The sequence below is a fragment of the Saccostrea cucullata genome, unplaced genomic scaffold, assembly GCF_032062105.1.
Source record: "Saccostrea cucullata isolate Sc308-1 unplaced genomic scaffold, CSIRO_AGI_Scuc_v1 ctg2118, whole genome shotgun sequence".
Lineage (NCBI taxonomy): Eukaryota > Metazoa > Mollusca > Bivalvia > Ostreida > Ostreidae > Saccostrea > Saccostrea cuccullata.
This window is the reverse complement of record NW_026939567.1, coordinates 1-16,115: the sequence shown is the minus strand read 5'-3', so window position 1 is coordinate 16,115 and position 16,115 is coordinate 1. Positions and strand designations below refer to the sequence as shown.

Genomic DNA, 16,115 nt, shown 5'->3' with positions numbered 1-16,115 from the left:
TAACTATTTTGAAAAATATTCCTACCTTGTACTGGACTTCGAAAGTTGCTTCTTACTTCTTTGACTGCTGGGACAAGATTGATGACGGATGAGGATGCGAGTCTTTTATCACGCATGCGTATCCTTTGAAGTTCCTTCATCGTGATGTACACAACCGAGGCTGAACATGCCGTCAAAGCGCTGCTGAGTCGGGGTTTGTGTGTACACATAGTTCATCGCACGGCTGTGAATTTAAAAACTCGTAGCGGCACAATCAGAGGGTTACAAACTCAACGTACGGCTGTCGTGGATTTAAAAACTCGCAGCGACACACCACATTGCAGCTAAAGCGGTATACTTATTGGATATCAAAGACCTTTCATCTCTGTGGTTGATGTTACTGGGTAAGTTGTTAAATATCTTAATTCTATTTCACAATTTTTAAACATGTAGTTTTGATAGACAATAGTTGAATGATTTTTCCCTTTCATGTTGTTTAACATTTTTCACAGTAGCATGATGTACTGTCATTTACCCAGTAGTTGATCGGGCATATTTCTTTAACATTCATTTAATATCATGATTAATATTCAATTTGACCCACTTCCACATAGGCCTATGAGCATGATCATGATGAGTTAATGACATGTGTACCCTATTTAGGCTATTGAATTTTATTAAGCAAATCAAGTCAAATATTTTATAGGTCTAGTGAAACTAAAAAACACTTTAAATATAACAATATTGTTCATGACAGATATGAGATGACACTTATTAAAATACAATGTAGAAAGTGAAGCAGTGTAATTCTAATATTGTGTAGTACTTGTCAGAAGGTTAAAATTATGCATGGCAATCAAGAAATTTAAGTCTCAAACATTTCCTTTCATCATTGTTCAAATATTTATTTTATTAATGATAACTTGGTTTAATTTGTTAAATGTTCTGGAATTAATAATACCGGTATTCCTACTATGTAAGAAAAATGTAATGACCCATTGAATGACAATTTCAAAGTGGTCAAGAAAGGTGCAGTGATAGGTCAGTCCCTTTAGTCCAATCAGTGTTCACCTGAACAGGTGTGAAATTTTAAAACAGTATATAAAGGTGTAAAAATCTCACCTATTACCAATCATTGGTACCTGCACTAGTAGTAGATCTCATCATGGCTGCTTGGACTCTTACTTCCAAAAGAGGGCTTGTTACCTTCAAGACTTCAGGTATCTAAATCTTTTATTAGTAATATTAGATATTGTAGGATTTTAAAATTTAAACGCTTCAAAGAAGCCCTAATATTCATTATGTTTATCATGTTATTATAATTAGTACCATTTACTGGCATTTAATCTTATGTTATTTTGACATAAAGCATCTATAGATGAGAAAAAAGGGATAAAATTTGTGAATTTCCTGATGCCCCTATCCCCCTGGGACATGAAGGGTGGGGTCAAAACCACTAACATGTTTGGAATTCCTTGTTTTTTACTTATGGCCTCAGGAAAATGAAACAGACTTACACTTAAGTCTAATTTTCAATCCTTGTAAAATATTTTTGTTAATTACTGAATGAATCTCAAAATTTGCAGATAATAGCTAGCACTTTAACATGTTTAAAGAATCAACATGGAAACACTTTCATTTTGATCTGCTTGCTTTCCAAATTTTTTTTTACTGAAGGTATCTGATTCAAGGGCATAACTTTTTAACCTTAAATATCCATCCTGTATAAATTAAGATAGTCCGATCCTCAGGTTTATAATATTTTCAGTTAAGTAATCAAAAATATCTCTGAATTCACAGAGTTATGTACTAAATTCATCCACAGTATTTCTTTCAAGTTAAGGGACTCCGACCCTCAGCCAGGAAGGACAACTCTTTAATTTATAATTTAATTCAATAAGTCTTTAAATGAAGCTTGAAAATTAAATATTTTTTCCAACAATTTTCATTACATGCCTCTCAATGTGCTTCAAGGTTCTTTGCAAAGCTCCATAAATCACTTCTAATTTCATATCATATTAATAAACATTGGTATCTAAAAATGCTTTTTCGGGATAAAAATTTCTACTTTTAATTAGATCTTTCTGAGAAGTTCAAAGAATTGAGAGGCGTATAACGAAAATTGTTGCATGAAAAGATTTAATCTTCAGACTTTTTGAATTAATTAAAATTATAATTAAATTTTTGCAAGAAAAAGTGAATATGAATATCAGCGATTTTTGCATTTTCTTATTGCAAATTGATCAGCAAATATAATTTAGGTTAAAAAATGATAGGTATCAAGGTATTCAGAGAAATTGTCATAATTGTTATACTTCTTTGGTGTTTTTTGTTTTCTATTTCCGTCATGAATTCTACAATCACATGGTGTATAAGGATTTTGCTATCATTGCATATCATGCTAATAATTATTGGTAACTAAGTAAGGCTGGATTCAAGAAAATCTTATTTCTCTAAAACTGTATTATTTTATTTCTTTTTGAGGGTAAAATTATATGTCAATTTTTTTTATAAGACCTTTTCTTAGCCTTCCAAAAACCTTCAATCTTATAAAGATGAATAAAATGAAAATTGTTGCATGAAAAAAAAAAATCATTTTCAAGCTTCATCATGATCATTTTGAAGCATTTCAAATTCAATATGAATTTTTAGGTCACCTGAGTAAACTCAGGTGACCTATTGCTATCCGTTGTTGTCCGGCGTCGTGCGCCGTGTGTTAAATTTAAGCATTTTCAGCTTCTTCTCTATAACCGCTCAACCAATTTCAACCAATTTTGGCACAAAGCATCTATGGGTGAAGGGGAACAAAAATTGTGAATTTCATGGTCCCTGCCCCCCTGGGGCCTGAGGGGTGGGGCCAAAACCACTTAAATTAGTGCAATCTTTAAAAATCTTCTTCTTTACTCCTGGACATCAAGCAGTCAAACTGTTTGCATGATTGTAATCAGCATTGAGTCCTCTACCAAAATTGTGAAATTCATGGCCCTAGGGTTAGGGGTGCTAGTGCTAGGGCAGGGCTAAATATACGGTATAGTGAAAATACATTACAACTTTGGAGATCTTCTTCTCTGCTCCTGGGCATTAAATAAGCTAACCAAGTACATAATTATGTTGAATAAGATTGCCTTTTCAAATATTGTGAATTTCATGGCCCCAAAGTCAGGGGTTCTGGTGTTAGGGCAGGGCTCTAAAGATTATATAGTGAAAATGAATAAATTCTTTAAAAATCTTCTCCTCTGTGCTTTGATATATAACCAAAGAACAATGTACATAGTTATAATAAGGAAGGATGTTTCTTCCCAATTTGTGAATTTCATGGCCCCTGGGTCAGGGGTTCTGGTGTAAGGGCGAGGCTCTATTGGTTATATAGTGAAAATGCATTAGTTCTTTGAAAATCTTCTTCTCTGGTCCTGGATATTAATTAAAGAAACAAAGTGCATAGTTATAATGACCGAGAATGCCTCTTTTAAAATTGTGAATTTCATAGCCCATGGGTGAGGGGTTCTGGTGTTAGGGCGGGGCTCTTTAATTGTTTATGTAGTGAAAATATATTAATTCTTTAAAAAAATCTTCTTCTCTTCTCTTGGGTATGAAATACACTAACCAAGTAGATGGTAAATTGAATAAATCTGCTTCTTCCAAAATTGTTAATTTCATGGCCTCAGGGTCAGGGGTTCTGGTGTTAGGGGCTGGTGGCTTTGTTGATTATATAGTGAAAATGCATAATTTTTTTAAAATTATTCTCCTATCCTGGGTATAAAACCAATAAACTATGTACATAGTAATGATGAGGAAGGATGGTTCTTTCCAATTTTGTGAATTTTTTTACCCTTGGGTCAGGGGTTCTGGTGTTAGGGTGGGGCTCTACAATGATTATATTGTGAAAACACATGAATTCTTTGGAAAGTTTTCCTTTTCTCTTTGGTATATAGTGCCAATGATCTAAGTATATATTTATGATGAAGAAATGTGCCTCTTCCAAAATGGTTAATTTCAGTGCCCCTATGTTAGGGGTACTGCAGAAAGGGGGGGGGGGTTATATAGCCAGAAAATAAAGTAATACCGCCTTATACCGGTACTTTGAAATCTGCTATTTGATTTTAATCACCCATTTCTGATGACATGAAATTTATAAAATTTCCAAAATTTTGAAATATGTGGCAATGGAAATGCATTTTCTCTCTATTTCTCTGATCTGCCTTTCAGTTTGGTTATTAAGTAACAAAAATGAGCATGCTAAGTGTGTAGTAATGATAAACAATGGTGCCTCTTTCAAAATTATGCATTTCAAGCTAGGCTTAATAGCTTAAGGTTTAAAATAGTCAAACCAAATTCAGTTGTTGGAAAGTTTTACATGTTACTCAGGTGACCTATAAGGCCCGTGGGCCTCTTGTTAGAGTTTATTCCCTTCTGGCTGAGGATTGGATATCCTTAAATACTCCGAAAATCAGTTTAGAGTAGGTTGGGAGGTAAATTGTCTGAAAATAAATTATTGCTTTTAAATCAACTCTTTTGTATTAATAATCTTTTATCATCTTAATCATGTTAATGATGAAAAAAAATTTTGGTATTAAAAATTTCCAAAATTTTGAAATATGTTGGTCCAGGGTCAGTGGTTCCTGTGAAGTAGGGTGCACAACTGCATGGTTATAAATTGGAAATGCGTGCATTCACAGGCACCATGCTGGTCGTGTAAAATCTTTCCATAAATAAAATTTAGATAAAAAATACCAGATCAACTTCAAACTTCTGGCTTCAAACAGTTACAAGTAAACGGATAGAATTCTTCAGCCTATAGGTGTAGGATACAAGATTTAGTGAACTGGCCCCATTCACATAACTGCTAAAATTTACTTTTAAAAGGCAAATTTTTTTTCAGGCAAGTACATTTTTGGCAGGGCTGATAATTTTCACTAGCATAATCAGCCCTGCATGTCTTGCTAGGAGCAAGAGGCACTTTGTGCCTTATTTGGCCCTGAGAATTTCTGAAAAATCAAGTCCTCTGAAGTTGCAAGTGCAATATTTATCACTTAGTTTAGAAAGTTGGTGACCATGTTTCTCTTAATCATGATGTACTTTTCCCTATAGTCAGACTCAGTGCATTATAAAGCCATAAAATGTGTCATTTTCATCAAATCCTGTTAATTCCTTTGAAATTGCCTATGGTTAAACTTAAAGTATTTGATCAATACTTCATATAGCTCACAACACCTCTGAACCAAAATATGCAAATACATAACAAAATATCTTTCTCTGAAGATTAAAAAAAAAAACGGTTTTTGGTAAGACCTCAAAACACAGATATTTTTAAGTGGTATTTTTTCTATAGACATTGAATGAAGTGGCTATTAATGGTAAGAAACTTGAATAAGTTCTTCAAAGCATCTTGAATGTATGTATAATAAATAATACAATAAAATATAAAAAATATGTACATGATGCCCGTACGAAACAGTCCGGGCGGCTTAGACACAGCTCAGGCACGGATTCCGTCTCCTGAAACCCGTGCTTTAGCATTCCGTGCTCCCATGTAAAGCATGTATGGATATTGGCCGAATTATTTAAATGAGATCACACGGTTTTACAAAACCCGTGTCAAAAAGCCGTGCTTGTTTCCATATATGGACTCACGGATTCTGTAAACCCGTGTCTGAAACCCGTGTCCTTTTCCATATATGGAGACACGTTTTTTTTTTAAACCCGTGTCAAAAAAGCCGTGCCTTATACCATATAAGGAGTCACGGGATCTGTGCATTCGTCTAGATCTAGGTCATGGCCTTTAGAGAATGTCCTGATGTAACTGTGAATGCCAAAATAGTGACTGAAACCAAACTAACTTCACATTGCTTTACATTTATGCTTAGTTTTAGAATTTCAAAAATTTAAAATCTTATATGAATGTGTACATTTACTTTCTGTTAAAGATTAACTTTATCAGTGACTATTCATGCTAGTTTTTAATTAAGATTTTAATGATAATGTACAATATTCAATTATAATCTAATCTAGTAGCTGTAAGGCACAATCTGAGAAAGAATTTAGTATAAATAAAACTTTCACTCTATAGAACATTGTTGTCACATTAGTGAAAGTCCAACTAAAGTCATTCAAATATGCCTAAACTATTTCATCATGTTCATTGTCAACATTGCAATACAGGCAGATCATGAAAATTGAAAAATTGACCAATTTATTCTAGATTACACTTACTGCATTTAGTTTAAAAAAGAAGAAATTATCCCAGACTGACATAAATACAATTCCAACTGACATCTATTGGTTGAATATCCTTTAAATAGAGCAAAAAGACACACTGACTTAGCTCATGACCAAGAATCCCTCCAATTTAATATTCAAATAAAGGAAGTTATGATTGAGCATGCTCAGTAAAAAGCCGTGAGATATAAATAAATATAGTTTGAAGCAAAACCCGCCTCAGTTAAAAACCGTCTCCCTGGGACACAGAGTCCGTGTCTCGATCCACATGGGTTTCAGTGAGTGAGGATTCCATGATCACTTTCAGACACGGAAGCCGTGTCCGTGTCTTGGACATGCAGAACCCGTGCGGCTTTTTAAAAATTCCGTGTCTTAGCCGTGCCCAAGCCGTGCCTATTCCGCCTCGAACTTTGTACGGGTGTACTGTACATACCAATAGAGCAACGGTCACATCAGAAAGTTTTGGTTGCAAATGTATGATTAAAGGTGCATGGATACAGATTTGAAGATATTTTTTGAATAATATTACAACATATATTTTCACACAAAAATAATTTTAGAGAAGAAGTATTAGAAAGCAAAACTCTTCACAAGTATATAATAATCATTCAGAGCTAAGTAAGTCGTGAACTGTGGAATGTAGCAAACTGATCACACCTGTTAAACGTACAAGGTTATTGTAAACAGGACAAGAGCTCTGTTATTGATGATTACGATTTATGGCGGGTGCGTTCAATCATCAAAGTCTGCTAACCACAACTGCGTCGACTGACATTACATTGTGTTTATGTTTTGCTTACAACCATTTCTACTATAAATTTTTGGATTATAGTTTTAACATTTTTCATATATACACAAGCAGATTACCACTAAGGTACTTTTCCCAAAAAATAAGAATAAAATTAAATTTTGCAACTGCAAGGATGTGTCAGTCAAACTCGCCAAAGATTTGAAGTTTCAATTACATTTAGATGAAATAAGATCATGAAGATCTATTTATTTTTGTGTGAAATGAAATGATAAAATTTGAAAAAATTTTGTAAACTGACCTAACGGACCAAACCTAATGCAAACTGTAAGATAAAGAAAATACATGTAGTGTTTCCTATTCCAACCTGAAAATTTAGGGTAACTAAAAGTAGAAAAAAACATAATATAAAAATTTTATGTAGTTTTGTGTAAAAAAAACATTGTCAACAGAGGCACAGCCATAGCTAAAATCACATCTATAGATTAAACCAGTGACATCTAGACCTTTTATGCAATAATCATGATAAAATGAAACTGAAATAAAGACATTTACTTTCAACACAGGTGGTAACTCTTCAACAGTGAAAAGGCTTTTTGAGTACCAAGAAAGAGATCAGGATCCTCTGATGAAAGTTGTCTTGGTAAGTAAATAGTTAAGTTTTGTATTTGCTACATTAAGATATTCAATGTATCACAGAATATTTTGACCTTAATACATGTAGATATAAAATAAATAAATGGTCCAGCACGATTCTACATAATCATGGTAACAATGGATTGATTTATTCATTTATCACTTTCAATAAATACATAAATGTTACAAGAAGTACGTATATGTGTATGTATGAATATTAATACACACTGTTACAATATCAGAGATTTCAGCAGTAAACATGGTAAAGGGCATCATGGAAACATGTTATTTAAAAATAATTTGTTACAGTTATTTTATGTCTACATTCTGGGTTGTCTTTCCCTGAATAATGCCTTGTTATGACTCACAAAAAAATTTCAAAGTGCTCTGAATGTGTCCAAAATTTCAAATATCAAAGTGCTCACAATGCCTTTATTCAGTAACATAATCCTGTTATAGATACATCATTAATAATTGTAAATATAGAAATATTCATATTGTGCTTGGGTTAATTATTAAGTAGATGTAAAAGGCTCATGACAGTAAAAGTGATATATCTTTAAGATTTAACACATTGAAATAAACAATATCATAGCTTTGCACAAAAAGATGACATAGGCCAAATTTTTTAAATTTCTCGGTTCACAGATTTCTTTTCTAAAAAATTAGGGTTGATTGAGAGAAAAAAAAATAAAATTAAAATTAGGCTCTTCTGTTTTCATGAATGAAATGCGGTTTCAAGCAAAAAAAAAAAAAAGAATAAATAATAAATAATTAAGAATAAAGAAACATGCATTCACAGCATTTACTACCTCTTTACAAAATTAATTTTTTCCCACAATTTCTTAAAAAATAGAGTCTGTAGATCCGTAAACCAAAATAATTGAAAAAAAATTGTTCAGAAATTAAGCCTGTGTAGTCTATTAAAAGAAGTACATAAATTTTGATTTTTCTTACATCATCTTGAAAAAAAAAGCAAAATATGAATGTGTTTTGGCAAAACTGATTGACATTTTACTTTTTAAGAATTATTACCTCATTTACCTCATATTAATATATAAATAAGTGAAGTAGCCTATTAAAACAAGTTATTTTAAAAAATAACTGGATTCCATCATGCCCCAACTGTACAGGAGGACAGACAGTGTAAAAAAAATTAGGTGATAAATATTCATAATTTTCTAGACCAGTCAAAATACACAATTTAAAATATTTGAATGTAGCAATATATATCAATTGATTGGTATGTATGATAACATTGTTAAAAAGGTGTAGAATTGTTATTTTCCGGTATAATATTTTGTACCTTTGCATCCCAGGGTTCCTCAAGGTTCAGTATTAGGGCATTTGCTATATCTAACTCATCTTCAGCTCAAGTGAGCTTTTCTGATCACATTTTGTCTGAAGTCTGTCTGTCCTTCCGTCTGCTTATAAACTTTTCACATTTTCGACTTCTCAAGAACGGCAATCCAACTTGCCACAAAGCATCCTTGGGTGAAGGGGATTCAAGTTTGTTCAAATGAAGAGCCACACCCTCATTCAAGGGGAAATAATTGGGCGGGGCTACAATGGCCAATCAATGTTTTTATATAGAAATATAAAAATGGACGACCAAAGTCTTACATAGAAATATATGGGAAAATTCTTAAAAAAAAAAAAAATCAACTCAAGAATAGAAAAGCTTTAATTGATCATATTTGTATATGGATAGTGTAGATTAAAGTTTGTTGAAATCATGACCCTCCGGGGGTAGGGGGGATGGCCAATCAAAATTTGACATACAAATATAAAGGAAAATTCTTTAAAAATTTTATTCTCAAGAATAGCAAAGTCATAAATGATTATAATTTTATGGAAGCATCCTCAGGTAGTGTAGAATTAAAATGGCCGATCAAAGTTTTACATAGACATATAATTCTTTAAAAATCAAGAATAGCAAAGTCATATGGTTAGTCATGGGACTACTTTTGGGAATTTAAAAAATGCTTATTTCCTTTATTTAATCAATTGTTCAATCTTTAAAAATGTGTTGACAAGGGCAATAACACCTGTTTGGGTAACTTCATTCAGGCATTTTCTTTATTGTTCTTCTATTAATTTCCCTGATGTTCACAATCCAAAGTATCATCTGATAAGTAGCAAGTATTTTGGAACGTTCAGCATCATAATTATGCATTTTAACTCAGTTTTTACATAATATATGTATGATAGAGTTTTTAAAAAATGTAAAAATTTTATATGTTGACATATGCTTCTGTTAAATTATGTCTCCAATATGGCAACCTATACATTTTTAAAATTGTAAATTCAAACTTTATTATAAAATGAAAATAAATTCAACTTTTTAACTTTTAACCATTAAAATTGTAAGGGTGGAAACAACTTAAACAAAAGATCTTCACAAATAAGAACGGTCTATTCAAAGTTATGAAAAGGGGGTAATTAAACCTTGTATTTTAAACTTTCCTTTAAATACAGATAAAAAATCCATCCAAATTAGTGTACTCCATCAGATATTACATATTAATCTTCAAATGCAATGCAATGCATACAACCGATATTAGCAGGAGATACAGAACTCCGATAAATCAATGTCCAATTGACTTGTTGAATTATTATTTAATTATTTTTATAACATTTCATGTGTAAAATAAATAAACAGTGTTACAGCTAGGATCTGAAAATGGAGGGGTGCAATAGAAGGGCACTTTTTCGCGATATACGGTGATACCGTTGTCGCAAGTTTTTCTTACATCATGTAAATAGGCGTACCTCATTTCTTCACCCTACTAATGAATATATAATTCCTTTAAATATGATTTAATTGTTTAACCTTATTGATATTTAACTTTATAGCTAGTTTATGTAACAATATATAAATTCTAATTGAAAGGTAATTTTAATTAGAATAAATGTGACTTTTCTTCCATCGATTACTGTACTTCAGTCATTTTCTAGTTTTGATCAGAAATAGAATGTAGTACAAATAATAATTTGTGTAAACTATCTAATGTCTCACATTTAATATTACAGTACATGAAGATCTAAATGTACAGTGTTTTATTACTGAATTCAAAATTGCTTAAGTTTGTATTTTGCAAACTACTTGAAATTAAATATATAGTAACAATATTTTTTTAATCATGAATACCATTTTCTTACATATTTTTCACAAACAACAGCAATTTAAAAGCAGGTCATCGTGACCTACTTTTTGAATTTTATGGCTAATCTTTTCTAAAACATTTAATCCCATTATTTCAGACACCGAGAGGTTTAGAATCACAAAATCTTGTAAGTTAATGCATCTTGGGGCCTTAAAACATATTTATCAAAAAGTAGGTCACTTTGCAGGCATTTGTTTCCAAATCATTTAAAACGCATATTTTGAATACTATTAGACCCATGATCATCAAACTTTGTTAGTTGATGTATCTTGGGTTTTCGGAGATTAATGACCAAAAAGTAGGTCATGGTGACCCACTTTTGACATTTTATGTCTATATTTAAGTATCTCAGGTACTTTTTGGCTTAGAATCATCTAAGCTTTGTCAGTAGATGCATCTTGTGTTTTCAGAGAATGTCGATCAAAAAGTAGGTCACGGTGACCTACTTTTGACATTTTATGGCTATATTTAGATATTTTAGGTACTTATTTGGTTTAGAATCATCAAACTTTCTTATTTGATGCATCTTGGGTTCTCGGAGAAGGATGAAAAAAAATTAGGTCATTGTGACCTATGTGTGACATTTATGGCTATATTTAAGTATTCTAGGGTACTTATTGGCTTATAATGGCTAAACTTTGTCAGTTGTTGCACCTTGGGTTTTTCGATAATGTTGACCAATAAGTAGGTCACTGTGACCCACTTTTGAATATCTCAAGTACTTATTGGCTAAGAATCACCAATCTTTTTCAATTAATGCATCTTGTGTCCTCAGAACATTTCAATCAAAAAGTAGGTCACGATGACCTACTTATAGTATTTTATAGTTTACATTTAAATATCTTCAGCTCTAACTGGCTAAGAATCATCAAACTTTGTCAGTTGTTGCTTCTTAGGTCTTGGATGGATTGTATAGTTTATCAGAAGAGCAATTCAAGGCCCTTGGGCCTCTTGTTGATAGTATTTTATTAGACAGTATTTATAAGCTTTATGATAAAGTGACAGATACTAATTATTTGTGCCTGGATCGATAGATCCTAGGCGTATATTGTTTTTGTTCTGACTGTTTGTTTGTCCGCAAAATTTAACATTCGCCATAACTTTTGAACAATGAAAGGTAGAGACTTATTTGGAATGCATACTTCACTAATTCAGACCTCAAATGACACCAACGTCAATGACCTTGTGACCTTGACTGTGAATTATCTACATGCTAAAAATAGCTTTTTTATCTGCAAACTTACTTTCTTCTCCATGAATTTTGAACCCTGAAAAATAGAGACTTTATGCATACTTCACTAATCAAGTTCTTTCAAATGACACCAAGGTCAATAACCTGGTAACCTTGACTGTGACCTATAGACTAAAAATAACTTTTCAGTACCTTCCCCTTAACCTTTTAACCAAAAAAGATAGAGACTTCATATTTGGTTTGCAAACTTAACTTATCAAGCTCTTTCAAATGACAGCAAGATCAATGACCTTATGACCTTGACTGTGACCTATAGGCTAAACATATCTTTTTTCATACCTTCACCATAACTTTTGAACCATAAGCTGATAAGAGATAGAGACTTCATAGTTGGTGTGCAAACTCCACTTATCAAGTTCTTTCAAAAGACACCAAGATCAATGACCTTGTGACATTCACTGTTACCTTAGGCTAAAAATAGCTTTTTCGAAATTTTGTTGCCACCCGGCTCATAGTGTTTCACAAACACATCTTGTTTTTTTTCTCCATTTCTTTTTGAGAAATCTGTTTAAATAGAATCTACGGGTATTTTGTACTACCTTAATTTTTTTAGGCTGATGCTGGGGAAGAAGATGTCACTGTTCAGATTTCACCCATGAGGTTTTATGTAACTGACGATGCTTTCAAGTACCTCCATGGATTAGATGTGAAGGAATTTGTCGATGAATTCCACCTCCTTCTGAAAAGAAGTCAGCTGAGGACATTAGGTAAGTTTGCTCTAGTATTTAGGAGTAAAAGCTTTAACTGACAGGAAAGGTGTACATGTATAATCAAGTCTCACACATGTATCAGATACATAACAAAAATATAATCTTCTTTACAAAAAAGCATAATATTGAGCATGACTCAATTGATAAAGTGTTAATATCTGTTGATATATAGAATAAATTAAGGGATATGTTTTGTCATAAATGTGCATGAATTCAAATACATTGCACTTTAAAAATTATTAGGATAGTTCATTCAGAGGAGCTATTCTTGATCAACAAGATCATGCAATTCTAATGATTCTTGATATTGGCTCTAGAAATAAGTGTAAATCATTTAGAGGTCCAATGAATAGAAATTTCAGATATTTACTACAGAACCTAGAAAATAATTACAATTGTAATAAATGTATGGCATATTTCAATAACATTTTAAATAAAAAAAAAGTTTATTAAATTTTTTATATTTTACTCTGTGCAATAGTGAACAAAAATTTATACAACCATGCATGAAAGAAATATTGGCCAATCATTAAGATGATAAGGTAGAAAAAAAAATTGGATGATGCGGATTTAATTTTTTCCTCCAATTTTAGGCCCATCAGAGGTTCCAAAAGCAAGGCACAGAAGCCAGTACAAGCATACTCGTACTTTCTGGGAAGAAGTGGAGGTAAGAACATTGAAATATTCTGAGATTACTTTACCATGTGATACAAAGTTGGTTGTGGGAGAGGGTCATAGTTATCAGAATGCCAATCTGTCTGTCTGTTTTCTGTTTGTACAATATTATAATATATGAAACAAGCAATGTATAAGAATACAAAAGAATTTTAAGAAAGGGTACTGTCAACTTTAGATAAAGGATAGAAATTTTAATTTATGAAGTATGAACATCAAACATTTGTAAAAATGTCTGAAAATTTCAGAATAGAGTGAAAGCCTGTAATTGGTACTCATTTCCTCCTTTACCACTTTATTCAAATGAATGTTACCTTGATATAATCTTTATTGCATAGAACCATCATGAATCTCTTTTATTATGATCAGATAGATATTTGAGGACTGACCCCCCCCCCCCCCCAACAACAACAACAAAAGATTGGCTTTGCCAATCAATTTAAAGGTGTACTCTGACATTTTGTTAATGTAACTATTTGAAAACCCTGAACAAAATTAAATTTTAGATGCATAATTACAAATTTAAATGCAAAATTTGCAATTTACAGTAACTAAGGTTTTTATTGTGCATTTATGAACTATCATGCTAGATTTTTTATGCATGAAATAATGTACATTGTACATGTATATGCTAGTTGATTGTAGTGTATAAATACTATAGCCTACCACTCGTAAAAGCTAAAAGCAGGTGACACATGTATTCCTTTGAAGTCTCTAGTTTATAATTACACAAACATGATATTTTTTGTATGAATGCAGAATTGGTCAATAATTCTTATATCTTTATTCAGCTTCTTAGAAATCTCCATCCAGAGAAGGGGTTGCTGGGAGAAGATGAAATGCTCAACACAGCAGCTAAAGAATGGAGACGGCAGGCAGAGTCTGCTTTGAATGTTCAGGAAGTATGTGACATGTTAGATTTTTTATGTTTTTTCTTGGTGATAAAAAGTGTAATATTAGGTATCAGTCATCTTTAATGAAATGGAATCAATAAACTGAATAGGTAAATTCATAAGTGTTTTTTTCTTAGTGATAAAAGGTGTAATATAAGCTATCAGTCTAGCAATAACTCTTCTTTAATAATATGGAATCAATAAACTGAATTTGTAAAGAATTCTTCTGTGGTGATATTATCTGTTAATATCATTTTATAAAGGGTCATGGAATTTGTAAAGAATTCTTCCGGGCTTGCTTCGGATGCTGAATCTGACCTACATTTTCCGGTTGAGTGAATAGTCAAAAGTTTTTGGTGCAGGTTTCATTTCCAAGGAACTATGAGTTCTTCTGTGTTGTTTCATTTCCAATAAACTATGAGCCCTATAATGAGCAAACTTGCATGGATGATACATCTAAGGATGCACACTTATCGACTTGCTTCGGAGCTGTGATATTTTTCTGTACATTTTTCAGGTCTATTTCAAAGTATCAGATCAAAATTGCTTTTAAAAATATTTTCATTTTTGTATCTGTGATCCAAGGGTCATCTTGGAGGTCTGCTGAAGGAGGCAATTGCAGTTGCGTGTCTCAGCCAGCGCTGTTTTCTTTGGGCCGAGTCTGTGACCAAGGCTTATGCTTCCTGGAAGCTGAAGAACCAGAGCAACAATAAAGTTAACCGTATGCTGTTCGTGCAACTCCCAGGTCTACGAGACGAAGAGATGGTGTTCCACCTGCTACAGTCGTTCAGGAGTGGGGAGCTGAACAAACTGGAGTTTAATGAGAAGTTGAAGGAAGCAAAGGTGAGTGAATATTTTTTTTCAGTAAAAAATTGTTGCTTCGTAAGAGCTTTCACTTTATAAAATACCTTGAAAGAGTGAAGCCATTTCTAATTTTGTGAATTGAGCAAATACAACGAAAGTGTATTTCAATGTATATTTGTTTAATGGACTTTTGGGCTTTAATACTGTCCATGCATATATTTAATCATATAATCACCAGAATGATACAAAAATGTATCATGATTACAAAGACTCGGTATGAATGTGACTTTTCTTAAATCTATTAACAGGTAGCAGCAAGCAGAGGGAAAAAAAGACAGTTGCCAGCATTAAATGACTCAGAGGTATTTTTAATGAAGAATTTTTTTTTTTTCAAATTATATATATATCATGGTTAATAAATAAAATATAAATATGTTTTCCAATTTTTAAAGAAATTGCAAAAAGTAGTTTAATTGATAAAGGGAGTTCTTGTTATGAATTATTGTGATTAATTGATTGATTTTAAAAGTATATTATGATTAATAAATAAAATATAAATATATTTTATCTAATTTTAAAGACGGACTCTGGAAGTTTGAAAAGAAGAAATGCCCTTCTTGAAGCCCGGATCGTGACCCTCCAAAGAGAGATGGCAGATCTTAGAGACAAACTGGTAGGTGGTTTTTGAAGCCACTTATTAAGATTGTAACAATAGTTTCTACATTTTCATTTTGTAAATAAACATCAGTGGTATTCTACCTAAATATTTGAATATGAAATAAATTGCTTTGAAAAGTAAGATATACTACTATGTAGATATATTATTAATAAATTTGTGTGAAATTTAATATTTTTTTTAAAAAAAATGTTTCAGAGAACACCCGAGACACCTGCAACGGATGTTTATGTAAGTACAGCTAGTAATAATCTCAGAATTCTTGTATAAATGAGTGAGAGTTTCAGTTAAGTCTATGCAATCTGATAGAGGTCATTCAAATATGACATCACATCGAGGAATGAGTTAACTATGTGCAC

General features: G+C 32.1%; 2 protein-coding genes across 2 annotated transcripts in view; one reads left to right on the top strand and one right to left on the bottom strand.

The window, feature by feature from the left end:
* LOC134253283 (uncharacterized) overlaps window positions 1-150 on the bottom strand; it is a 19,140-nt gene extending 18,990 nt beyond the window's left edge. The window contains exon 1 of the mRNA XM_062735798.1: window positions 26-150. The gene's annotated coding sequence lies outside the window, so the exon portion shown is untranslated. The remainder of the gene's footprint in view (window positions 1-25) is intronic.
* Window positions 31-15,987, top strand: LOC134253285 (uncharacterized; the record flags this gene model as incomplete). Its single annotated transcript, XM_062735801.1, has 9 exons — window positions 31-383; window positions 7,510-7,586; window positions 12,552-12,705; window positions 13,302-13,375; window positions 14,175-14,285; window positions 14,862-15,119; window positions 15,389-15,442; window positions 15,661-15,753; window positions 15,955-15,987. Coding segments are annotated over exons 1-9 (864 nt in total), but the record flags the coding sequence as incomplete, so codon positions are not given.
* Between the last annotated feature and the right edge of the window lie 128 nt (window positions 15,988-16,115).